The sequence below is a fragment of the Mastomys coucha genome, unplaced genomic scaffold (assembly GCF_008632895.1).
Source record: "Mastomys coucha isolate ucsf_1 unplaced genomic scaffold, UCSF_Mcou_1 pScaffold20, whole genome shotgun sequence".
NCBI classification, from domain to species: domain Eukaryota; kingdom Metazoa; phylum Chordata; class Mammalia; order Rodentia; family Muridae; genus Mastomys; species Mastomys coucha.
In genome coordinates this window covers 37,328,587-37,353,614 of record NW_022196903.1, presented here as the reverse complement: position 1 = coordinate 37,353,614, position 25,028 = coordinate 37,328,587, and the positions used below count along the sequence as shown (strand labels likewise).

The 25,028-nt window shown below is 43.1% G+C and overlaps 1 protein-coding gene across 2 annotated transcripts in view; it reads right to left on the bottom strand.

Annotated features, from left to right (window-relative positions):
* The window catches only part of Clcn1 (chloride voltage-gated channel 1), a 33,743-nt gene that overhangs the window by 3,478 nt on the left and 5,237 nt on the right, over positions 1-25,028 (bottom strand). Inside the window, exons 2-20 of one of the 2 annotated variants that reach the window (XM_031381678.1) lie at positions 21,694-21,814; positions 21,137-21,268; positions 20,410-20,538; positions 20,108-20,241; positions 18,875-18,952; positions 17,694-17,772; positions 12,760-12,885; positions 12,360-12,444; positions 12,084-12,185; positions 11,696-11,780; positions 11,317-11,466; positions 6,386-6,455; positions 6,120-6,230; positions 4,407-4,620; positions 4,041-4,174; positions 1,527-1,759; positions 1,010-1,148; positions 707-786; positions 459-497 (exon numbers count right to left, since the gene is read on the bottom strand). In XM_031381678.1, coding sequence (XP_031237538.1) covers positions 459-497; positions 707-786; positions 1,010-1,148; positions 1,527-1,759; positions 4,041-4,174; positions 4,407-4,620; positions 6,120-6,230; positions 6,386-6,455; positions 11,317-11,466; positions 11,696-11,780; positions 12,084-12,185; positions 12,360-12,444; positions 12,760-12,885; positions 17,694-17,772; positions 18,875-18,952; positions 20,108-20,241; positions 20,410-20,538; positions 21,137-21,268; positions 21,694-21,814 — 2,241 coding nt within the window. The remainder of the gene's footprint in view (positions 1-458; positions 498-706; positions 787-1,009; positions 1,149-1,526; positions 1,760-4,040; positions 4,175-4,406; positions 4,621-6,119; positions 6,231-6,385; positions 6,456-11,316; positions 11,467-11,695; positions 11,781-12,083; positions 12,186-12,359; positions 12,445-12,759; positions 12,886-17,693; positions 17,773-18,874; positions 18,953-20,107; positions 20,242-20,409; positions 20,539-21,136; positions 21,269-21,693; positions 21,815-25,028) is intronic. The other variant, XM_031381679.1, reaches the window with a different exon arrangement.

The following is a 25,028-nucleotide window of genomic DNA, read 5'->3' as shown; positions in this document are numbered from 1 at the left end:
TTTTTACTGTTGTGTCAATGTTTCTATGGTATCTTCTACACCTGAGATTCTCTCTTCTATCTTTTGTATCTGTTGGTGATGCTTGCATCTATGTTTCCTGACTTCTTTCCTAGGATTTCTATCTCCAAGTTGTCTCTCTTTCTGATTTCTTAACTGTTCCTACTTTGATTTTTAAGTCCTGGATGGTTTTGTTCAATTCCTTCACCTGTTTGGTTGTGCTTTCCTATAATTCTTTAAGGGATTTTTGTGACATGTAAATAAAGAAAATATCTAATAAAAAAATGGTTGCACACACCTTAAATCTTGACATTGGGAGGCAGAGGAAGATAGATAGATATCTGTGAATCCTAGGTCAGCAAGGGCTACACAGTAAGACCCTGTCTTAAAAGCAAAACAAACAAAAAAAGCAATACCTTCATTGGATGAAACAATCCATTTCAGGCTGCAGATTTTCTTACCTCTTCAGGTGACATGTTATCTACTAAATCTGTTGAATCCTAGGGAAGAAAGATACAAGGCCAAGTTCTTCCCTTCTCTTCTCAGGTTAGTTATGGTTCTCAGAAACTATGTCCTCCTGGGCAGGTGATAGCCACCTTTTCAAACCATAATCTTGGTAGGACTTCTGCCTTTCTAACTAAGGACTTCGGTTTCTCATTCCTAAAAGACAAATTTCTGACTATCCTTGTTTCTCCAAACACATCCTTACCTGGGTTACTTTCTTCTTTGTGGAGTGAGCTTTGCCCAGTAAGCAGTGCAGCAGGCGTTGGAAGATGGATGATCTTTGACCTGAAAGGAGTAGTGAGAAGATGGAGGAAGTAGCCAGGGCCTTCCAGTGGCCCCTGACACTGTGCCATTAAAGAACTGCACTTCCTCAATGTTGTACCTCAGGGGATTCCTCTTTTCTACCTCTGTCCCAACTCCCTGGGACAGCACATCTCCTTATAAGAGTAGCTCTTAGGGAAAGGTGAGTCCCAAACGTAATTCCCAAGACAGGCTGAGAGGTCTTTACCTGCAGAGTCTGAGGTGTCAGGTGGCTGTTTGTGGCTGGGCAGGGGCCCATTAGGCTCTTCAGGGTAGGCTGGAGCGATAGGAAACTGGGGAGGTGGAGGAGGAGGAGAAGGAGGAGGAGGAATTGAAGTCAGCGGAAGCTAAAATATAAAATAAAATAAGCAAAATTTCTTAGATTCAGAGAAATTCCACATCACATGATACCTTGCTACCTTTACAAGCGGATGCCCTAGAGATCTAACTGTACCCCTTTCCCCCACCTCCTAAATTCCTTTTTATCCTTTTCAAAACACCACCCTGGCACTGGTCTCTTTTGCAACGGATCCCATATTGTCACTTTCTCACTTGTTGGTGTTTTCCTTCCCCCTTCCTTTTTTCCAGCACCTGTCATAGTAAAGCCCAGCCCAGCCCAGCCCAGCCCAGCCCAGCCCAGCCCAGCTATCAATGGCAATGTCACTGGTGACACCTACTGACATTTTCCCTTCTGTCAGCCTCCCTTTCCCTTTCGTCTTGGTCACCTCCATCTTCCTGGAGAGGTCCTCATCTTCATCCTCATCTACGAAGGCGAAGGACTCAGGTCGACCACCAGGATGCCATTCCCCAGCCAGCGGAGCCTTGCCATTATAGGGCAGCTCTGATAACTTTCTAGCCATGTCCTGGGCAGCCTTCAACCTTCGCTCTGCGCACAGGTGGCGCTGCAGGAGGGATTGCAGTTCTGAGCGTTCCACAGAGCCCAGCAGGATCATTGAATCTGGAGGACAACCATGCTTCCCTGAGGGCCTGCTCCACACCTACATGGCTAGCAGCTCAGGTGAAGTAGGAGCTCAGAGCCTTTTTTTACTGCAATTCTTACCTTTCATTACTAAAAACTCATCTTAAACTCCTCCAGTGTGGCCTCACTTGATTCCTGTAACTCCATACATTTAGCACTTACAGACCCAATTGGCAGCACACTAATTGGTGCTAATCTGTACTTATCTGTATGCTGCCCTAATATAGTGTTTGCAAATATGTAAGCTATTAAAATAGGCTGATCAACCCTATCCAAATGTAATGAAACTTGAGAGGCAGTTGTAACAATCTGAGACTCAATTACACTCTGGAAGAAGTCTGCGATCAACGCTAGCATTGGGTCTTCTATCTTAGAAGATTCATCACATAAAGCACCTAGAGCCTGATAGAAAATAAGTAAAATGATCACTTTCCATGAGCCTTTTACGTGTTTACATAAATTCTGCTACAGTGCTGAACATTTTCAGCAAGTTAACTACCACAGCATTGCACCAAGGGTACTTACTTAGAGCTTAGATACACCGTATACTGTTACATCTTATCTATCAGTATGAAAATCTTGTACCCCACTGGCTCCACCCTTGCTCTAAGGAAGAGCCATGGCTTCAGAAGCTCCTTAGAAGGTCCCTGAGGTTAGGGAAATGCCTGCACTAATATAGCTTGAGAAATCTGGATACTCTGAGTATCTAAAGTAAAAAACAAACTTTGTTTCTGGCTCCAAACAGCTCCTCATATCTATTTTCTAATTTGCAGGCCAGGAAAATGAGGACTGAAGGTCCAGCTAATAATTAGAACTCTAAAAATACAGAGATTATGGTATCTAATTACATTCAAAGGCCACCCAATCTCATGAGGAAGACAAACTACAATGAGAAGTGATACCCACCAGAGTGAACAGTGAATAGAAGGAAATGTGAAATCAACAGTTACCAAAGCCATTTACTCCTCCATGAGGAAGTTTTCACTGTCCCTTAGGTTGGCCATTAAAGAAATGACAGAATTTAATTAAGTGTGTGTGTGGGGGAGCAGATTTACAGTTGACCCACATTGTTTATGAAGTCTCTACTTGTGAACTCACTCACCAGAATATATATCCATGATTACACTACTAATCTGTCTTGGCTGTAATTCACAGCCATGCACAGAGCAACAGCAAAGTGAACGGTATGAATCTCGTGTTCCCAGCTGAGGCTGAACAAACTGCACTCAGCCTTCCTGAGGAAGCAAGGGCTCTGTTAGCAGTCTATCCAAGCCGTAGTGTTTTCCCAATCTCTGCCTTGCATGGCGAGCATGCTGTGTGAAGTGTCCCCCAGACGCACTGCTGCAGCACGGGGTCTACTGTTTCTCAGCACAAGAAGGGAAGGCTGTGCTTTGCCTTACTGGGAAAAACAGCTTAGATGAGTTTTATCTGGGTAGGATTACAGTGCTGCTGGCCACAAGTTCAAGGTTAATAAATGAAAAATATCTATTAAATAAGGTATCTTAAAAGAGAGACACATATAAAACACAGCTATGTACTGATTGCTTGGCAAAAATGCTGTGACCAGAGTCAAAAGACAGCTTTGAATTTCCCCTTGGAGTATTCTGCAATCTGTTCACTAATTCTCAGTTTAGGAAGAGTTTACAACTCATGGCTGCCATGCATATGGGCAATGATAGGATGGTCCACACTTCCTTAACTGGATTTTAACTGCCTTTGTATGCTTGTGTTATGATCATGTATGTGTATTTTTTTCTAGAGGAAGAACACGTTCCTCAGTAAGTACAAACTGAGCTTTCCTTAGCAGCTGGATAGCTCTGAGTTCAAGTCCATACCTGCAATGGTGAAGCTTAACTGGATTCTGAATCACCTAGGAGACTGGTGAGGCACACTTCTGGGTGTGTCTATGAGGTCAGTTCTAGAGATTAAATAAGGGGGGAAGATCCATTTTGAATATGTGTAGCATGATCTCATAGCTTTGCATCCCAGAAACAAACAGAAGCACAAAAAGGGGTGGGGTGCATCTTGGCCTACCGCGATGTGTGCTGCTCTGTTCCACCATCTAATCTCTACCAAAATGGACCGAACTCCCTGACACTATAAGCTGAGATAAACACTTCTTCCCTTCCATCCGTTTACTTTAGGTGTTTTAATATCAGTGTTAGAACGTTACTGAAGTGACAGTAGTGCTCTCTGCCACTGTACAACCTGCTAGTCATCAGCTGGGTAGTCTTAGCTGGCATCCTTACTTTCCACTTACCTTTGGAGTCAACCAGTGGTAAAGTCTTGACTGTGGTGGTCTGTAGTAGGTTTCTCAGTTCCCCGTATGTACAAGAAGCTGAAACAAACTTCACATCACGCACCATGATGTCCTCAACAAAAATTGTAAATTTGCTAAGGAGGGAGAAAGCATCGTGGGTCAGCCCACTCATGGCTTATGCTGGCCCTTCCTTCTTCCCACAAGGTCTGCCATGTTCCCTTTCTCTTACAGTATTTACTAAGCGTGTGGAAACATGAACATAATTAAGAAACAGTGCTTCCCAGCACTGATGCTAGACTCATTCTCCACTCCAGGGCCTCCCCACATCCCACCATATCTAAACTAATTCCAGCTAGTGGCCCTGACCTGAGCTGGTTCCAGCCAAGGTCTGGCAAATAGGGAAGCTTCTTGACCTGGATGATGCTGTCATAGAGGGAGGGCTGCAGACTCTGAGCCACCATGTTGGCCAAGATAACAGCCACCATCATGGGCAGGATGTGAGCAATCTGACCGGTTAATTCGAAGCAAATGACAGCTGTGGAGACTGTGTGAGAGACAGCCCCTGTCAAAGCTGCTGCTCCTGGAATGACAGGAATGTATTAATGGGCTGGAGCTGTCTTTCTTGACATGGAGAATAAATGAGGGTACAATGAGAATGACACAGAATAGGAGACAGACCTTAGTCAGTGTCAGCAATTCTAGGATTACTACTTTTCAAGAGTAAGGGCTAGGAAGCTGGCCTGTTCAAAAATTATCCCTTTGATCTAATTTATGCATAACATTCAGTAAGTCACAAAATCTGTGTATATCATTTCATTCATAATGTGAACAGAGTGATAGCTTACCCATTCTTTGTTTTTCCACTGAACATTAAAAGACCCAGTGATGGCATCTTACTTTGAGCCTCTGGTGTCAATGCCAACAGTTTATGAATGAATAGTGTGAAAATTCAAGAAACATGTTGCAAACATAAAGCAATGTCATTGGCTTTATTGATCAGCATCCATAGATCCCAATTCTGTGTCTACTGTATTGACAAAGCATCCTTCCCTGGGATAGCATGCTCTCATTCACTGACTGAAAAGCTCACCAAATATCTTCTAAACTTCTTAACATCTAAATCATTGTGATTCTATAGAGTAGAATCAATCTTATGTATTTTAAATTGTTTTCTTATTAACTCACTAGTCACTCATAGTTTAACTGTATTTCTTATTCAAACATGAGAACAGAGCCAGTCTGCACTATCTACTTAGTCAGTTTCAGGACAGTCAGGGTTATGTAAAGAGACTCTGTCTGAAAAACAATGACAATGACAACAACAACCCCTAAAAGCTAGTAAACCCTAAAGCTAATAAAAACTAAAAAAAAAAAAACCCCTAAAGCTAATAAAATATGAAACTATCCTGTGGGAAAATATAGGAGAAGGCTTATGTGACAATATAACAATAAAATATAACTTTGGAATGTATGATCCTCGTAGGTGACGCACAGAGCACAGTTCAGAACATCAACTACATGGTATGTGTATACTGGGAAATGTGCTTTATGGAAGAAGAGAGATGCTTGCGAGGCATGAAGAGAACCGAAGATGCCTGTTGATAAAAGAAGCTTTATAAATGGACGAGGATTAGGCAGCAGAGTACCAGACATAGATGTACCTCACCAGTCACCTTACACATCCAGGGTTCCTGTTTCCCAGTTCTCACTCCTGTCTTAGTCTCCATTAACATTAGCACAGCTCAATTTGGATGGACCTGGCCCAACACCTGCATTCTCGGTTCCATAACTATCAGGGAAGAAAAAGCCTACTAAGCATGCAAAGACAATGCAGATTACCCCCTTTCTATTTTCTTATTTGATTCCTATGTCCACTTTCCACAGGAGGGAGGACTAAGACTTTGGAAAAAAAGAAACTGTGAGAGGCAGAGCCAAGTGCTGGTTGCTTGAACAAAACTTGAACTAGTGTTGTATTTAAACTAATTTGCTGTACATTGAAAGAAGATGTGTTAGCAGACTTTGAATATAGGGATTCGGGGTACTTAATATCTGGTTACAGAGGTTAGGAATATGTCTCACCAATTACTGCATAGCCCCCAGGTAAGATCTTATAGATGATATCATCAAATAAGATACCCTCAGGGAACAGCATGGCCATGATTTCTCCTACCAGCCTTCCAAATGCAGCTCCTAGAGGGAAGATAAAGAAGAAAAGTACTAAGATAAATTTCTTTGTCTCTATGCTTTCAGCATAATATTTGCTTAGGCATTAAGAGTACAAACATCCTAAGTTTCCCACCAACCACCCATATTGTAGCTATTAGTATGATGCCATCAACCCTTACCTAGCACAAAAACAGGCATGAAGCCTCCACAAGGTATGGGCATCGTGGTGGCCACAATGGACATCCAAAACTAGGGAAAAAAAGAAATATTACAGTACCCTTTCCAAAGTTTCCCTCTTGCCTCTCTCTGCTCTTTACCCTCCTCCCTCCTGCTTCAAGAGTCACAACAGAAATGTCCTGGGATAGCTAACCCTTTTGGAAGCCTTCTTGTCTGTCACCATTTTCCAGAGCCTGAAAAACTTGGCACTCAGGCTGAGAAATCAACAAAGACATCAGGATAAGAAAGTTCCTCCAGATGGCTAACACAAATCCTTCCAACTTTGAGAGACTATATTTTGTTTTTGGCAATCTAGAACAAGGGAGCCCCATAAGATCCCTCTTTCACTGTGCCAAAATGACCCTCCCCCAGTGAACTCTGTCCCAGGAAGTTTATCTCTTTGGAGTAGTCTAAGATGCTAAGCTGGAAGATGCTTTTACCTTCTCAGCTTATATTTTTATAAATGGGCCCCAAATCAATATAGCAGATACTTTAAAGTCTACTGAACTTTTGTAGGATTAATTTAGCTTTGATTTGACCATTTACAAAGCCACAGAGAACATAAGGATCGCAGGGATCCTGAAGAGAAGACTGCTCTGTTTGAGCCTTTGTCTCTGATATCAAACCACCTTAAACAAGGATCAAAATTATATCTGGATCCTGGGGACATACAGTTATAGAGTGTATTCTTAGAATCTGTGCAGCATTGTGTTCAATGCCCAGTACTGAAAAAAAAAATCACTGATATGTCTTGGGTATACCACAGGGCAAACTGAGAACCTGATTAGTCTTTCAATATAACAGAAAAGATATTCAAGGTCAACTTTGCAAGGCACCATTCCAATAGAAATTGGGGCAATTATAGCAAAAGCAGTATGTACATTCTGAGGCAAAAAATGCAGAAGAATTCAGAAATAGAGCAGGACAAGAATAATGGCTAAACATTAAATATCTAAAAAAAAAAAAATAAAAGCATGAGACATAGTTTTGAAAGTACTTCCTATATAAGTTAATAAATCTTAGAAAAGGATTCCAAACTAATTAGGTACAAAATGAAAACAGCTAAAAATCTAGCAATCGGTAAAGATTAAAGCATTTGAAATTCCTTGAATTATATGTATGATACATTAGTAAAAAATAAATTTTATGAACTTTAGAAAGCATTGCTCTAAGTTTAGAGGCAATGATGAAAACTCAGAGAGAATTTTACTCCAGAAGTGTGAGATGAAGCAAAATATCTACTTCGTGAGAATATGATCATCAAGATGGTTGAGAACTGCAATTAAATGTGTAAAAAGAAGAGGATGCAGATTGATGATTTCTTGTAGGAAGAGGGTGAGCCTTATTTCTGCCTCCTCTGCAGTGACCCCACGTTCCATAAACGTAGGCAGGGAGTAAAGAAAGACAATATGTTGATAGAGTGATATTCATGCAAAACAGTAAAGGCTCCTCAAAGCTTAATATTTACTAAAACATTCCAAAGTAGTGTTCATCCAGAGAACTTGTTAGAAATGCAGATGAGCAGATGCCCCTGGAGGCAACCACAATCAATTCCCATGCACTTGCTGCTTAAGCTTCTTAAGTGATAACATTTAGCACACCAAGAATCTTTGCACTCTCATGGATTCTAGGGAATAAGAACATGGTAGTCATAAGGGATTCTGTAGGCTTGGATTATCTGAAAGCTCCAATGATCCAGATGGTGGGCAATGGGTAGGTCTGATTTTACAGCATAAAGCAGATGATCTTCCCAGATAAGTGTAAATCCAGACCAGGGAGTGCTGAAGCTATCAACTCCCATGGCACGAAGAGGGTGACTGAGATTAGCTATTGGTACATGAAGAAAAAAACCAAGAGTCATGTGGCACACAGGTAACTTCTAAGATTTTAAAGACCTAGTTCTAAAGAAATGAGAAACTAGAAACCTGTTATCACTGACTTCATTATATTTAGACCCATCACAAGGAGAACTAATATGAAAATCAGACAAAAAGGCTCACATAGGGCCTTAGACTATGCTAAAACTCAACAACAACAGGCAATAGTATCAGTGAAAGGGAGTAGAGATGTTAGAAGTATATTCATGTTCCTGGAAAATCTCTTCATGTACAACATGATGACACTTCGAACACCTTAAGACTGGGAAAAGTAGGGAAGGAAGTACGACATCCCTTTCACCAACATTAAGGAGCAGCTGAACTGAGAATGTAAGCTCCCTCTCTGACACTGCCAGACGGCCACATGGACATGGACTAGATTTCAAATCTGATGGCGAAAAGTAGTACTAGTCCCTGCTTTGGATTGATAACAATTTGAATGTCTCACAGGCTTCCATTTGGAAATTCATCTCTGTTGTGATATCAAGAGGTTGAGGACCTAATCCAGTTATGGTCCTTTGAAGTGGAGGCTTTGGAAATTTGTTAGGATTAGATATGACAGTGGGATGAATCATTAGTGATGGCTTCCTGGCAGCTTTCTGAGGAGTGGGAACAGACAGATGAACCCAAATACAGGTGCTTCTTAGTGTTTGCAGTGTGACGCTCCTCACAGCTTAGGACTCTGTGAGAGTGTGAGACTCTGTAACCTTGGATGTCTAGAACTGTGAGCCAAAAATTACACTTTTCCTTATAAGGCAGCTTACCTCAGATATTTAATTAAAATTAGGAAAAAAAACAGATGGATAAAAGTACTGCTTTATCTTAATTTGGCTACATGTTTTTTTGTTTTGTTTTGTTTTGTTTTGAGACAGGGTTTCTCTGTGTAGCCCTGGCTGTCCTGGAACTCACTCTGTAGACCAGGCTGGCCTCAAACTCAGAAATCCACCTGCCTCTGCCTCCCAAGTGCTGGGATTAAAGGTGTGAGCCACCACCACCAGGCTACATGTTCTATTTTTCACATTTGAAAAAAATTAGGGTACTGTTGTAAGTGCAGTGATTAGGCAATGAAAATACTGGGAAGCAGTGACTGGGGAAACGGAATCTGTAACAAGGAATACTTTTGTAATTAGAAGTACTAAAGAATATTGTAGATCTTCTATAAACTGTTGGGCTTGAAATATAGCCCAGAATGTGTTTCTTTTTCTTATACACTTACAATATGAATGTTCTCTAGGATATAATTCAGTGAGAAGTTAATTATAGTGACATACAGATGAATCCTTCCATATCACCCAAGTGGGGTTCTGAAAATAAGCTTGATGTTGGGAAGATATATAACTTGAAATCTGGGGATGTGGATAAGGTAAGATGTAAGTGTTAAAAAATACTTTATTTTTAGAAAACTTTTCAAAATTTTGACATTTTAGTAGTCTACAGGACCCCAAAGGTAACATTTTGTTGAGACCAAGGCATACCATTCCTGGATAAAAGATTCTGAAATACTATCAAAACATGGACTGGGTTCCTGCAGAAGGGGCTGTAGATTCAACAGTCAATGTAGAGTTATTGTGTTGGGGTTCATGCTATACTCTCAGCAGGAGAAGACAAGTTTAAGGCTAGCCTGCATTACAAAATAAGACCTAACTTTACTCCCATTAAAGTAAGTTCAACCAGTATAGAAAGCCAGAACTTATAAATTAGAGAAGCTGAGAATTATAAATAAAAGTCTAGACATCGAATTCTTAATAATATTCTCAGAATATTTTCAGGAAAAATTAGCATTCATTTTGAAGAAAGAAACGTAAAGGGTAAAATAAAGTGTCCAAAATATGGATTAAGTTAGTTCACTGTCAGTGAATGAGCTGTAAAAGAACTCCACAGCAAACCCTAGGAGCCTAGGCTTGTGACCTGAGACTTGGTGTGTGAAGCAGCTGGCATCTTTAATAATAATATCATTGAAAAATACATTAATAAGCAACAGCAGAAAACTAGGAAATACAAAATTAGCCAAAAGCTAATGACCAAGAGTTATATACTTGGCATGTGGTATTTCATAGTATTTATTGAATAAGTGAGGTCACTGTTTTATAAAAACAATACCAATATAACTTAGTGATTCATATTTTTGTATAATATAAAATCATAAAAGTATCATAAAAGAGCAAGGTATTGAAAAGCATGAGAATATAGGCTGGACAGAGATACTTATAAGAATCTCAATACCCACAGGAAATACTGTCTTGCTTATTTAAGGCATTTACTAGTAAAAGAGAAAACTCCAAAAGGAAATGTAAGACAATTATCAACTATATAGATGTCACAATTAGGTTTGGGAATAAAAAAAATCTTTGTACAAGGTAATAATGTGAAGCCTCTATATTTATAATTTGTGAGAGATCCAAAAAGGAAAGGATGTAAAGGTACCAGCTTTTATTTCCTAATTAGAGTTAGAAAAGCTGGTCTAGTCTGGAAAAAGTCCTTATACTCTCACTGCCTGAAAAGAGAATAACTACATTTGTAAAAATTATTTATAGTCTTTATAAGGTTGATTTGGTATTTCATCACCTTCAAAATTCTAGAAAAGAGATCAGAGAGATTTGTGTGCAAATCACCTGGAATTGAATAACAAATCTGTAGAGATTAAATATCTAATTATCTAACACGTGGGAGGAATTTGGCTAATTGACCTGGGGTTTTTACACAGTTATCTATATTGCTAAACTCTGTCTTGCTCAAATTTACTTGACTGCTCTGATGCCTTAAGAAGATAACAAGGGGAACTATTTAAAGGGTTATTATAATTATGGCGAACATCACTAGGTTGCCATGAATGGAGCAATTAAACTACACCCCATTTCATTTTGATAGACATGCAACTTGTGCTGTGGTTTCTTCACAATTTCTGTCTAGGTTGGACACAGAGCAGATGAAATTCTTTCTATCCCTCCTGTACAAGGCCTCGGCTCCTCTACTGTAAACAGACAGAAGCTTGGAGGGGTTGTAGTGGGGCAGAATACCTTCATGACGAAGAAGAGAAGGATGATGATGACCACGTTGACCTGGGGGTGAATCCACACAGCTGACTGGCCCAAGCTTTGGGGGTCACCTATGTGCTTTACCCATGTGTTGTTGTCAAAGAGGGTACTGATAGCTTCACGGGGCATCAGCTGTGAGGAAAGAAGCAGAGCAGACAGGGTTCCCACTAATGGACTGTATGCCCTGTGTTAGAGAATGTATCCCCAGCCTCGTTAATCCAGAACTCTTCTTGTTCTTTTCTCTGAGACAAAGTCTACCCTGGGGCAAAACTATGCAAGCTCCAAGTCTGAGCAGTTGCCCCACTCCTGGCTTAGATCCAGAGCTACAGGTATGAGCTCCTAAGACACCCCTAGAGCTGACCTCTCCAGCCATGAATTGACCCATTCCTGGTGGAAAGGTGAGTGAGGCGATGACAAAGGTAACGACTCCAGGATATAGCAGGCGGCTGAAAAAGAAAAAAGGGTTAGCTCTATCCCCCTCTTAGCCACCCCATAGTGCAGCCACACTCAGCATCCAAGCTGTTGTTTCCCATAGTCTTCTATTCATTCCAGCAACGCATATTCTCTTGGTCAAGAAAATGATCACTTGGGAAGAGCTTGCACAGCTAGTCCCTACCCACAGTATCAGAGCTTCCCATAGCTGTAAGCAGCAACCCCACCTAAAGAGCTTCCTTTAGGCATTCACCTAAAGGAAGAACTGCTGGGGGAAATCAGATGCAAGGCAAGGGAAGGGAAGGGCAATGACTCACTGCTTAGCAAGAAACTGGCTGAGAGCCTTGTGCTTTCGGACACCGAGCATGACTTGGCGATGCAGATAAACGAAGACAGCTCCCAAGAACCCGCAGCAAATCCTAAGGGTGCAAGTCACAGGGCTGGAAGCTCTGACCCAGACTCTGGAGGGAAGCAAACCAGCAGCTTCCCCATCTCTCACTACTCAGCTGCCTCATGGTTAATCCATTCCTGGTCCACAGCCACCCCCCCCCCGACCTCTGCTCCACACACCCAGAAAGAGTGGTCCCACTAACCCAATGACAGCAAAAGCTGGGAGTTCCTTCAGGTCAAAGGGGAAATCCATTCGGAAATTAGTTCTGAACAGAGCAGTGATAGTGACTGTAGGATGAAAAGGGAGCATTAGGGTAGGAGCTCACAGAGAGCCACAGGGAGAGGAAGACAAGTGTCAAGGTTGTCTTCCCTTCTTCAACCCCAACCTCTTCTCGTCCATTGAATTTTCCTTTTTCCTACTAGCATCTCTCCATGCTTATACTCTTTATACCATGACCCAATTCCTCCCTACACCCTGAGCCTTGGTTTTGCTTTCCAAACACCACCATCCATTCTTTCTCTGAAGTGCTCCAGAGATAAACTTTCTGCCATTTTACCACCACCCCTATTTTATACCACCTCCACCGAGACGTCCCCTGTTACCAGCATCCTTGTTCCACACTGCCAGGACACGGAACACAAAGGCACTGAAAGTGGCTGCAAAGAATCCTCGCCAGTAATTCCGAACAGCAAAGTAGGTAGAGGTGACCTCGATGCTAAACAGTACTCCTATGGGGCAGGAAAGCAGGTCAGGTACAGACACCCCACCCCTCCCACTGCTGGGACCTCAGGAGCTTCACCTGAACTGTGAGTCTGCGAAGTACCAGTGGAAGTGACATTTTCCTGTTGTTCCTTACTGTAGCCACATACTTGTCTATGGAGGCTTTTTCTACCCCCAGCCCAGGAATGTGGACCAATGAGGTACAGAGAAGGTGGGAAAAGGATAGACTCTTAACTCCCTGAACTTTAAGGTCAAGTATCTTTGTACTTAAGTTATAGGACTGAGTGGGGTTCACAACTGTCAAATATCCATGGAGGCTTGTGGAAAGGTGAAACGGTTCTGCAGAATTATTAAATGGGAAGAAGCTTCCAGAGCAGGCAGTCAGCATTGTTGCCAGAGGCTTCAGGGTTTGCATATTCCTTGACACCCCTTCCCATCTCACTATTGCTCCTTCCACCTGAGGGCAAACTTATGAGAAATACGAAAGACAGGATAGGGCATCGTACACATCTACAGGATTCGATATTTGAGAAAAAGAAAGCAGAGGAACGCTTCTAATAGTGATGATGATACAAAGTGTGACTCACAAGGACGAAAGCCAAGACAAGCAAGGTGAGAAAAAGGTAAACCATCATGCTTAGCAAGGTGCGTGAGGTGAAAAGGAATGGCGGCTAGTAGTCACTAGTTCTTGTTCTGAGGGGAAGAGGCTCAAGCAAAGAGTGAGGAGGGCAAATGTAGCATACACAAGGAGTGCTGAGCCAAAGGAAGCAATGCCAATGAGGCCATAAAAGCACCATCTGCAACAAAAAACATCTGTAAGCTTTAGGATAAGGGAGTTGATCTTTGATTAAGTCATCAATGACCTTACCTGAACCTTAGCTAAGCCTCCTCCATATCAAATAGGAGGGCAGAGGACTGCGATGGAGCAGAGGTCCAGCCCAGCAGGAAAAACAAACATGAACAAGGCAAACTTTGTCCTTTTCTCATAGCGTACATTGTTGGTCTGCTCGGGGCTGGCCATTCCCTCCGTATTCAGACAGCAGCTCATATAACAGGACTTCCCATCCTGTATTCAAAAACTATCTCCCAAATCCCTCATGACCTCCACCATTTCTTTCTTTTTCTTTTTTTTTTCCTCCTTTTTTAATTTTTTTTTTGTTTTTTTTGGTTTTTTTGTTTGTTTGTTTTCTAGAGACAGGGTTTCTCTGTGTAGGCCTGGCTGTCCTGGAACTCACTCTGTAGACCAGGCTGGCCTCAAACTCAGAAACCCACCTGCTTCTGCCTCCCAAGTGCTGGGATTAGAGGTGTGTGCCACCACTGCCTGGCAACCTCCACCATTTCTTTTGCAGGGGACAGTGACTAGCCACACTTGAATCTATGTACTAAGGAGATGGTAGCTTAGGGCTATTTTCTCCTGGAGCCAAAGCTGTGCTTTGGCAAAGGATTTCTCTGGTATCTCCTTCTTTAGAAAGCCAGCCCTATCTCCCTTGTCAAGTAGAAAGCAAGGATGTTCTCATCCTACTCTCTTGGCATTTTGGATTATTGTATTTTCTACTTTCAGATGTAGCTATTTGCTCACACTATTAAGTTTTCTGGGATTGGATGTTCCTTGGAAACTAAGCCCTAGCCTAATGGTGAGAACTCATTTGGGGTTCAATGTCTATAGTGGAGTAGAGAGAAGATAAGGAGGAGGAAAGAACACAGTGAGGGAATTTCAAAGAATGGAGCTGAGTAATAAAGAGCTGTGATGGCCACTCTTCCTGCTCTGCTCTTTAAATCTCAAGGGCAGAAGTCCACGGTGTGAATTACATTGCCATAATAAAAGTAAAACCAGCTTTGTTCTGCCTGAGTGCAATTATCCAACTTAAATTTTACAACCATTTTCCTTCCATGATGAAGGCCTGGGAGACTTTTCCGTAGCAGGTCTGTCACAATGTGATTGGGAATGAGAGCTAACTTTCATGTTAGCCCGAGACAAACATAAAATATGCTGCTAAAAGAAAACAGAACTTTAGAAACATGAGGAGCAGTTAGGAACTCTGGTATCTTAGATCTGAAACATTGCTCTCTTCTTCCACTCTGTTTTCTCTCCGGTCCCCATGCCACGCCTCTGTCCTATGAAGCCATTGTTCTTAGTCTCCATCTCCTGCTACCCACAAACACAATTTCTTTCCCAATTCACTCATGCCTGTGGCATCAGCCATGAATACTGATTAGATTCAACTCAGTTCCTGGATTGTAGACTCATCGATCTGTCTATTTTATATCTGGCCATGCCACAGGAACTTTAAACTCAATATCTTCTAAGTAAAATTCTTTCCCTCCCCTCCACACCTAGTTTACTTCCTGTGTCCTCTCTCATAGTCACTGTAATCAGTATTTATTGCATTGGAAGCACTGTGAGCCTGGATGTTGGCATAAAACTCTCTCTCCTATCTTCACAAAATATCAGCCACCAAGCAGCATCAATATGACTTGATCCCACTGGAGTTTCTCAGCCCCTCCTATATCTCCTTTGCTGCCCAGTTCTGCCTGTCATCGTGTACAATTAGGACAAGGACAATAGTCTTTTTGTTAATCTTAGATCAATCCTGTTAATCCACAGTCAACTCTATTCTGCACACTTGTGCCAAAGGGATTGGATAGGCAGGCTGAGCTAACCATGTCACTTCCTTGTTTTAAATCCTTCCATGGTTTCACTTCACCCATGACAATACTTCACAAAGTCAGTCCCATGAGATAACACAAGTCCCATAACATTGTCTCTACAAAGAAGGCTTGGTTGGAAATGCTGTTTGCAATCACCCTGGGTACTCAAAAGGCATTCCAACAGCTCAGATGTTCTCCTTACCTTTCCAGTTCACTTGTTTTTAACTACTTACTTCTTTTAATCTTGCATTTTTCTAACCAACTGGACCTTGGAGTGGGTTTTCACCTGTTACACCTATTAACACTGGGAAGAATTGTGCTCTGAAAAACATATTTGGGCAAATCCTTCATGATTCAGGTCTATTTGTCTTTTCTGACTCACTTCCTATTATACTTTGCCATTCTCCCTAGTACTACTTATTACTGTAACAGCAGATATTGACTTTGGATACTGTCCATTCTTTTCAGGGTTTCCTTTTCTCCTTTTAGGCTTCTACTTACTAATTACACTCATGGCAAACAACGTCTCTTTCATAAAGCTTTGCAGGCTCCCCCAGGCTGCCTTGGAGGTTCCTTGCACTTTGCCTAGGAAGCCACACGGTCAATTAACTGCCAGCAATGATCTGTGTGCCTGTCTCTCTGAGCTCCTTGTGAGTGCAGGACCAACCCCACTACCTGGCACACAGTGGGAGCAAAAGAGCTTTGGTTGTTTCAGTAGGATGATGAATGACTTTGATCAGTACAAGGAATTAGGAGCTGCCTATGTTGTGAGTAAAAAATCTCAACACTATATCTTTTTCTCTCAGTTATTCTATAGTCACAAAAAAGAATCAAGTACTGCCACCTGCAGATGGGTTTGTCATTTGCTGCATAATGCAAACAGTCTGAGCACTGCCTCTTCATTTACAAGTGCTTAGCAATTTCCTGTGTCGAGCAATGCCTTACTATACCTTTCCTAAGATAAGTCCCAAGACCAGAAAGAACCTCTGACACCTACTCTTCCTGCAGTGTCAGGAAGAGAACGCAGATTCCTTTCTCTTTAAAACACTTCCGACAACCAAAACAACCATAGATTCTTCTTTTATTTGGAAGGCTAAGGGGTAAATAAACGCAGCATGTGCATAATTATAGGTGTGAATGTCTAAAGTGCAGAAACTCAAACACACTACCATTCACTGGCAGGGGCTAATGACTTTAATAACTGGAGCTGACAACAGAAGTGTAAACAGGATGCCAGTGGTGAGCACACTTCCCGAATGCCCTTATGCTGCGTGCGTCCAACATGTGAGAACAAGACACAAAGAATATGCTTTCATTAATTTTGAACTCTCACTATACATCATTTTTGAGATAAGCCATTTTAGATACCTAGAAAACTCCTCTATGAAAAGACTGCAGTTTCATCATTGAAAAGAGGCTTCCAGCAACTGGTTGTTTAAGAAACATATACCCTTCTATAACTGCATTTCTTCAATTATCAACATGGAATTTTTTCATCAGTGATTTCAATGAATAAGCCATATAATCCCTGCCCTGCGAACATAGCTACAACTCTACTTTGATAAGGGAATAAACAGGCCTCCTTTTGTGACAATGTGCAGTCGCTACTAACCTATGATAATATCACTGTTTTTCTTATATGGATAGAAAGAGTTAAACCCACTTTTAAGTTGCTGGCATATAAAAAATAACTTACTCTAAAGCTCCCGCAAGCACTTCCCATCCTAAAGCTCATCAATAATCTGCACACAGTCTACTGAAATCCCAGTGTCTTTAATAAGACAAAAGAGGTAAGTTTTCCCTTGGAGAAGGAAGTAGACAGAATCTCCTGTTACAGAACAATCTGTGTCAAGCAAAAGTATTGGCAGTGCAAAAAGGCTTTAGCGTAAGTGGAGACCAGGAGAGCGGCTGTGTTTCTAACATCTGACTCTGCATGTGCTGCCAACACGCCCCTGCTCCAGTCACTGGTCTTTCTATGATGCTCTATTGAACTACACTCATAGTATTAGGTGGGAATTCATGTAAAATGGTTAGAAGAAGGCGCAAGGCAGGTGCTACCTAAGAGCAGCTGGCTTCTTGTTACAGTGGAAATGGTTAATTGAAGCACTTGGTATAGCTGACAAGAACCAGCTGGTCGGCTCATGCGCTGGGGATAGGGCAGACTTGCCTCCAAGTGGTGTTCCAAAACAGCAACCGACCCCCACGGCACAGCCCACTGTCAGGATGTCCGCATAATAGTATGGCTGCTACTGGGGAGGGAGAGACAGACAGACAGACAGACAGACAGACAGACAGACAGACAGACAGACAGGAGGAGAAGGGCAGAGGCAGAGAGATGGGAGGAGAATAAGCATGGATGGGAAACAAAAGAGAACGAGAGACCTACATCACAGGAATGAACACGGTCCCATCTTTCCTGTGATTCCCAGGCCAGGAGTAACTCAATGAGTTTGGCAATCAGGAAGTGACCTTACGAGCTCATGGCCAACAACCCAAAACACACCAAGGACCAAGGAAAATGTTAAGTAAATAGATGCCCAGCAAGTGAACAAGTAGTGATGAAGCAAAGAAGGGCTGAGGAGAAGTAGCAAGAGGCGGCAAGACTTCACTCCAACCGAAAACCAGCAGGTGAGAGCAGCCAATGTCAAAAGAGCACTCAGCTCTTGCGTAGAAACACATGGGTCCCTGGAGCCCAGGTGAGGCGATGCACAGTCACTCCCTGGTTGCCCACCCATAAGTCCCTTCAGTGAGCATGGCCCCTCAACCCCAAAGCTACAGCAGATACCAACCACCCCTCCAAGTCTGGCTCAGGCAACCAAGGTAGGGAGGAAGTGAAACTTGCCTCCATCAGGGGCTGCAAAGTAGCATCCCACGCCCACTGCACAGGCTGGCACCAGGAGATCAAGCTGCCCAGGCACGGTCTGCAACAGAGAAGCACGACGGGCAAGGCAGGTGGCAGAGGGGGACAGACAGGCGATATGTAAACCAGGGTAGATGGGTGTCAGGAACCACAGAAGAACAGGGGCAGCACAGGAGGAAACATGGAAAGGAACTGACACAGTTCATGTGGGTAGGAAGGTAACATGGGGCGGGCCTGGCTCAGTCACCAAAGGGAGACACATATCAGGAATGGACAGACACTAGGAAGACAGACAGAAGCTGGACAGAGGGGATGATATGGGTAGGAGCAGCAGGCAGGGAAATTGGAGAACTGGAGCCTGTGTTAGTAAGATGCCGCCTTCAGCACCAAGGCCAGCCCAGAGCAGGTAACCCTCCCCTGCTCTCTGCACGCACAACGGCCTCCTACTACCAACTGGTCCCTGCTGTGCTGTACTGCCTCACCCTTACCTCATAGACACCAGAGAACATGGACATAAATTTGCTGAGGACAGCAGCACAGATGCTGGCGATGTGAACAAAGGGACCCTGGAAGAGAATGGGAGAAATGGGGCTCAGGGATGGAGGAGAAACATGGCGATGCCATTGAACCAGAATTTCCTGCTCCAGGCCCAGGGCTAGTTGCTAGAAATGGAGAAGCCAGGCAAAAGTTCTGCCTTAAAGGAGACTCATTCGAAGGAAGAGATGAAAAATCAGTGTGCTATCATATAATGCCATGGCCTAGGAAGAAAACGAAGAGAAGTAAGGCAAAAGAGGCAAGGTGGGGACTAGTAGAAGGTGGCCTTCCCTGGCCAGTCACCACCCAAGTTAGTCCCTTGAGTGATAATTATGAGTGAGCCTCATGGATCTAGGGAACAGATACTCCAGGGGTCCTGAGTGGGAGCAGCATGGCATGATAGAAAATGGAGAAAAGCCTTATAATCCAAGCACAGGGATTGAAGGCAGACTGTGGGGCTGGCCAGCTGTTGGGAGGAGTGAAGATCTTATATTAAGTGATATGGAAAGCTCTTCAGGATTTCTTGACTAGAGGTCAGAAGCATCCAATTCTGTTTTGAAAGATGCTTTGGCTACTGTGCAGAATGGTGATGGGGGTGGGGTGGGGGACAAGTGTGCTCACAGGGATGAAGCTGAAGGAACTTAGCTGGCAGCTTGAAGGAAGAAATCTCACTCTAGATCTCAGTTTTCTCATGCCCAAATAATGGGAAACCCAAAGACTATGCTGATTTTGAGGCTAGCCTAGGCAATATAAAAGTTCCAAGTTAGCCTGAGCTACAGAATGAGACTATTTCAAACAAGCAAACAACCAAACATGAATCAAAAATAAGTAATAAATAAATGAATAATAAATAAGACAAGGAGATTGGTTCAAATTCTGTAGAGGGCAGCCATTTTCTAGAGACATTCTGGTTGTCATAACTTGGGCCTGCTACTGGCATCTACAGCTAGAAGTCAGGGATAATGCTAGCATCTCACAGGCCAGAGCAACACCCCTCTTCCCAGCAGTTTTCCAGCCCCAAATCTTACTTTTCCAAGTTGAGGGGCTGCTGTAAGGTTCCCCAGTTCTAGTAGTTGTGTCACCAAACCCAGGGCGACAAACTTGCAAGGCTTCCCCCCTTGTTACTGCCCTTTGGGCCTAGAGTTCAGGCAGCCCTGCCATGCCTTCCCTCAGCTGTGCACACTTACCTCTTTCCCCACAGGGATGCCACTGCCCAGTCCAGCTGTCAAGGCCACTACCTTGGCTACAAAGGCCTTGAGTGTGAGGTATTCCTTCAAGACAACACCACGAAGAATTGTCTTCATCTCAGGGATTCCAGAGCCTGAAAGGGTTAAAACCAGATAATGTACATACGAGCTCATGCTAGAGGTTAAATGGGAGAGGAAAGTAGAGACGGGAAAGGAGATAGCCCTGTTGAGGAGGACAGGGGCAGTTCAGAGTGGGAGGTCTGTAAAAAACCAGACTGCATTATCTTATAGAAAGTACTTACCCACAGCCTGGGGAGAAATGAGTTGGCAAAAGAGGGCACTAAAGAGGATGAGGATAAGTGGGAAAGTGACCCAGGCCAGGTACTGCAGAGGAAGGCTGGGCTGCATCTGGGCATAGGTCCACTTGTAGGCTGCATGAACACAGAGTCTGGGTCAGTTAGAATTGAGGACAGGTTGACAATGAGGTCATCTCACTGCCACCCTCACATTCACACCACCACATAGTATACGAACTTGCTTTCGTGCCCTGGGCATCTTATTTGCCTGGCCCTAGGGCATTCCTTTCACTGTATGTGTAGAGAGCCTGAGCTGAGGGAGGTGGCTAACTGTCCAAGTTCCCTCTGGCAGAGGTAGCTGGTGGCTGTGGTGCAAGTCACAGTTGAGTAAGAAGTAGTAGCAGCACTTGGCCAGAGGCCATAGGGTAGCCACTGACAACAGAAGGGGCCCCTAAGACTTAGAAATTTCAGTGATGAGACTGAAGAATCCTGGGAAAGCTGCACAGGTTAGTAACCCTGTTAGAGGGTTACTCATAGCTTGCATGGCAGCTGGCAGGAAAGGCCTGAGTGGTGTTAGGATTCTTAGGAAGTTTAGTTTTATCTGGAGACATAGTCATGCTTGATCATTCTTGCAACATGCTCAGCCCAAACACACCCGGTCTACTCTAGGCAAGAACTCTGAAATAGTTTCCATAGAGAAAAGGTAGAGGGCAGCAGTACAGGGAGAACCTACCCTGAAGGCTCTTGGCACTAACATAGTCCATGCACCAGCTGACTAGAGCCATCAGCAGGCCCAGGAGCACAAGAAAGATCCAATCTTCCCCCAGCTTCCTTCTCAGCACGCGTCCCAGGCGATGAACACAGTCTAGGGAGAAGTAAAGGTAAAGAAGGAAGAAAGCAGCTCTCTCATTATTTCTTTGGGAGCAGGCTGAAGAATGGAGGTGGGAGTTGTCTCTGTATTAGTCACTGGACATCTCTTTATATCTTGGCCAGTTGCTGTCCCTGACGTTCCAGAAAGCACTACAATCCTACTCCTGTAACGTCCTGTAATGTCCTTGTAAGTACAATGTTCATGTAAAACTCGTTTCTTATGGTTGGGAAAGAAGCCAAACAAAATGTGTCTCTGTGTGTGTGTGTGCGTGCATGTGTGTGTGTGTGCATGTGTGTATGTGTGTGTGTCTGTGTGCGCATGCATACACGTATTGGGAGATGTGCAATGGGGCATCTAGGTTATTCTCCCAATCCCTGTATCTCCTATTCCAGATTCCTTTATTCCTCAGTCCCCATCACCTTGACATTTAGAATAGTGGTCCTCATCCAAGCTGTCCACAGTAGAACTGGAGCCCATCTTCTTGGGCATTCCCCCGTCCTGTGCCTTATATGAATATTGTTCTTTGTGATGGCCATATATCTGCATGAATAAAGAATGGTCAGTGTCTATCTTGCTGAACAGTCAAAAAGAATGCAGAAGGCCCTACATAGACTTAGATTTACAGAGAAAAGAAGAGCTGATTTGAATCCTGGGCATTGAATGGTGCATGCAGAGTACTTTATGGTCTGCCCTTCTCTCAGTACTCTTCTGCCATTCACACATTTCTGTTTTCCATTGATTTTCCATGCCTGTGTCTGTTTCACCATTTCTCCCACCCCAGACATGTCTTGGTCCATAGTAGCTTTTTTTTAAGAAACTTAATTTCTACTTGAAAGTGGAAGTACTAAGAACTGTGTGGAAATTACTCATCCATACCAGGCAGGCACTTCCTGTATTACCCTGTGTCCTGCATGTCTCTGTATTTCTCTGTCACCCCTGCATTGACTTACTATCTCAGGATCCCAACTTAGACAAAGAGAGGCCACAGTAACCTAGCTAATTATACGTTACATATAACTATATAGTTATATAACTATATGGTAAATATAGTTATATATTTACAGTGCTAGATGGTGTCCACATGTGTTTTGCCTTCATATGCTTGTCTGTTTTGAGACTCTCAGCTTCCTTATTAAAGTTATACAAAGCCCATCCATCTCACATTGCAGAGCTTATAGACACAAACAGGAACTGGGCTCAAGAATACAAGTTAGTTTGCTTCCCAATATGAGCTAACTGGGTCCTACCAACAAGGGAAGAGGGCAGATCTATCCCGATGTTAGTGTATCTGTGAAGGATGTATAAGAGTGCTAATCACTTCATGATGGCCCCACACCCTCTATACTAACTCATCCTCCAGGGCCAGGGTCAGCCCAGGTCATGATTCTGGGACAGTCTGGGTAGAAGAGATCTTATTTCACAATATGAGAAGCAGTTTGATGTTTCGGTCCTGAGCATGCACATACTAACTATCCTGCTCAGGTGGAAATCATCATTTCTTTTCAAACTCTACCAGTAACCCAGATATAGAAAATACTCCTAGCTGTGCATGGTGGTGTACACCTTTAGTCCCAGCACTCAGGAGGCAGGGCCTGGCAGATCTCTGTGAATCTGAAGCCAACATAGTCTACATAGAGAGTTCCAGGCCAGCTCGGGATACATAGTAAGACCCATTCTCAAAAACAAACAAACAAACAAAGCCAGAAAAATATTTCCCTTGAAGATCAACTCTTGGGGTTGTCTTAGCACTCTGACTTGCAGACTGGGAAAAATGAGAAACAGTGTGCTTGGTCCCTTCTAACAAACACCCAGGCTGGGAAAACATTGTTAAGAGCCAGATGTATTCACCAAATTATGACAAGTTTAGGGAGGGAGAAATCAAAGCCCAAATGTACAGGTGCTGAAATGTCTGCAAAGTGTTGAGAGTCCTCTACTGTGTGCAGAACTGAGGTGGGAAGGGGAGACAAAACTATCTTGACAAAATGCTTTGAGAATCTCTACCTACAAGAGGTAGAACCATCTTGACAATATGCTGATGACTACTGTATCCTGGGAGCTCCACACTCTAGTTTTTGTGTAAATATAGTATTTTTTCTCATAAAGGCAAAAAGAAAACACACTACATTCCTGCTTGTTTTCAAGGTGGGTTGGAATCTGGATGAACTCTACTCCCAAACTAAACTTGCTATTCTTCCTTTGGCCAGGTGTCCTGTCACCAGAAAGAGCTCTAACTAGCTAGGCAGTGGTGTTACATACCTTTATTCCCAACAATCTAGAGGTAGAGCCAGATGGATCTCTGTGAGCTCTAGGTCAACCTGATTGATAAAGCTAGTTCCAGGACAGGGAAGGATACACAGAGAAGCCCAGTCTTGAAAAACCAAGAGAAAATAAAGGATGGGAGGGAAGTGCTCTGATAGCACCTTTGCTCACGTGGTTAGCCAGCCTTCTCCAGAAATGACCAGCACTGGGGTGTGGATGAGCTGTCTCTGACATTTATATCCTGCTCAACACATCTCCCTCCCCACTGTGTACCTACCCTTAGCAACTGCTCAAAGATCCTCATGACCCTTGTGCTGACACCACCTACACAGCCCACCTCCAGGTTCTGAGCCTGACTCCAGGGGCCATAACCCTGTCAGCAAAACTTCTAAGTCTGATCTCTGTCTCAGACTCCATTCTCTTCCATTCTGCATTCTCTGCAGTTAAGAGGTACATTCACTTATATTAATAGTGGCCTGTAAACTTCTCCCTCCATACATCGTGCTCACACCTATTTCTGTGCTAGTTGCCCATATACCAAGATCCCCAAGCTCTAGAGAGTAATTGCCTTTGGGCATAGAGCTCTGCACTTTCCTTAGAATCTTATGTTTTTGTTTTTGTTTTGTTTGTGTGTGTGTTTTGAGACAGGGTTTCTCTGTGTAGCCCTGGCTGTCCTGGAACTCACTCTGTAGACCAGGCTGGCCTTGAACTCAGAAATCCACCTGCTTCTGCCTCCCAAGTGCTGGGATTAAAGGTGTGCGCCACCACTGCCCGGCAGGGTCTTATGTTTTACAAAGCCTTGTTTTAGAAGTAAATGTGTGTGTGTGTGTAGGTCAGAGAACCGTCTGTAGTAGTAGATTTTTTCTCCTTCCACCATTTGGGGCCCAGGGATCAAACTCAGGTTGTTAGGTTTAGAGGCAAGCACTTTTACTTACTGAATCATTTTGTTGGCCCTTTTAACAATTACAACTCTCTCCCCAACAAACAAAACAGATCTCAGGGACTCATACAAACTAGGTCAACACTGCACCAGAATTCTACCTCCAAGCCCTTAAAAACTGGATTCCATTTCTGTGCTTATAGATATTGGTCACTGATCATTGATGAATCATTCACTGTTTCCTCCGCTTGTCCCAATGCCTTTCTTCTGCCTTTTGTGAAAGTGTGTGTGTGTGTGTGTGTGTGTGTGTGCATTCTACAGGGGATTGCGTAGAGAAAACCTATGTTGCCTGCACGTGGGTGAAGGTAGAGGAGATCCTTATAGCATTTGCAGCTCTTACAAAAACCACTCTGGTTATATAAGCACATAAGCTTGCACTCTTCATTTAAGTGTGGCTCTGCTGGTTCCCCACATGGTTTGTATATTTTGTTAGTAAAGGCTATGTAAAAGTGCATGCAACTTTTAAGCAAACACACTAAGCTCAGATCTTTAAAAGGCTTTCATATATTGAATATATTTACCATTTAATTTTCAAAATAAATTCTATACCCCCCT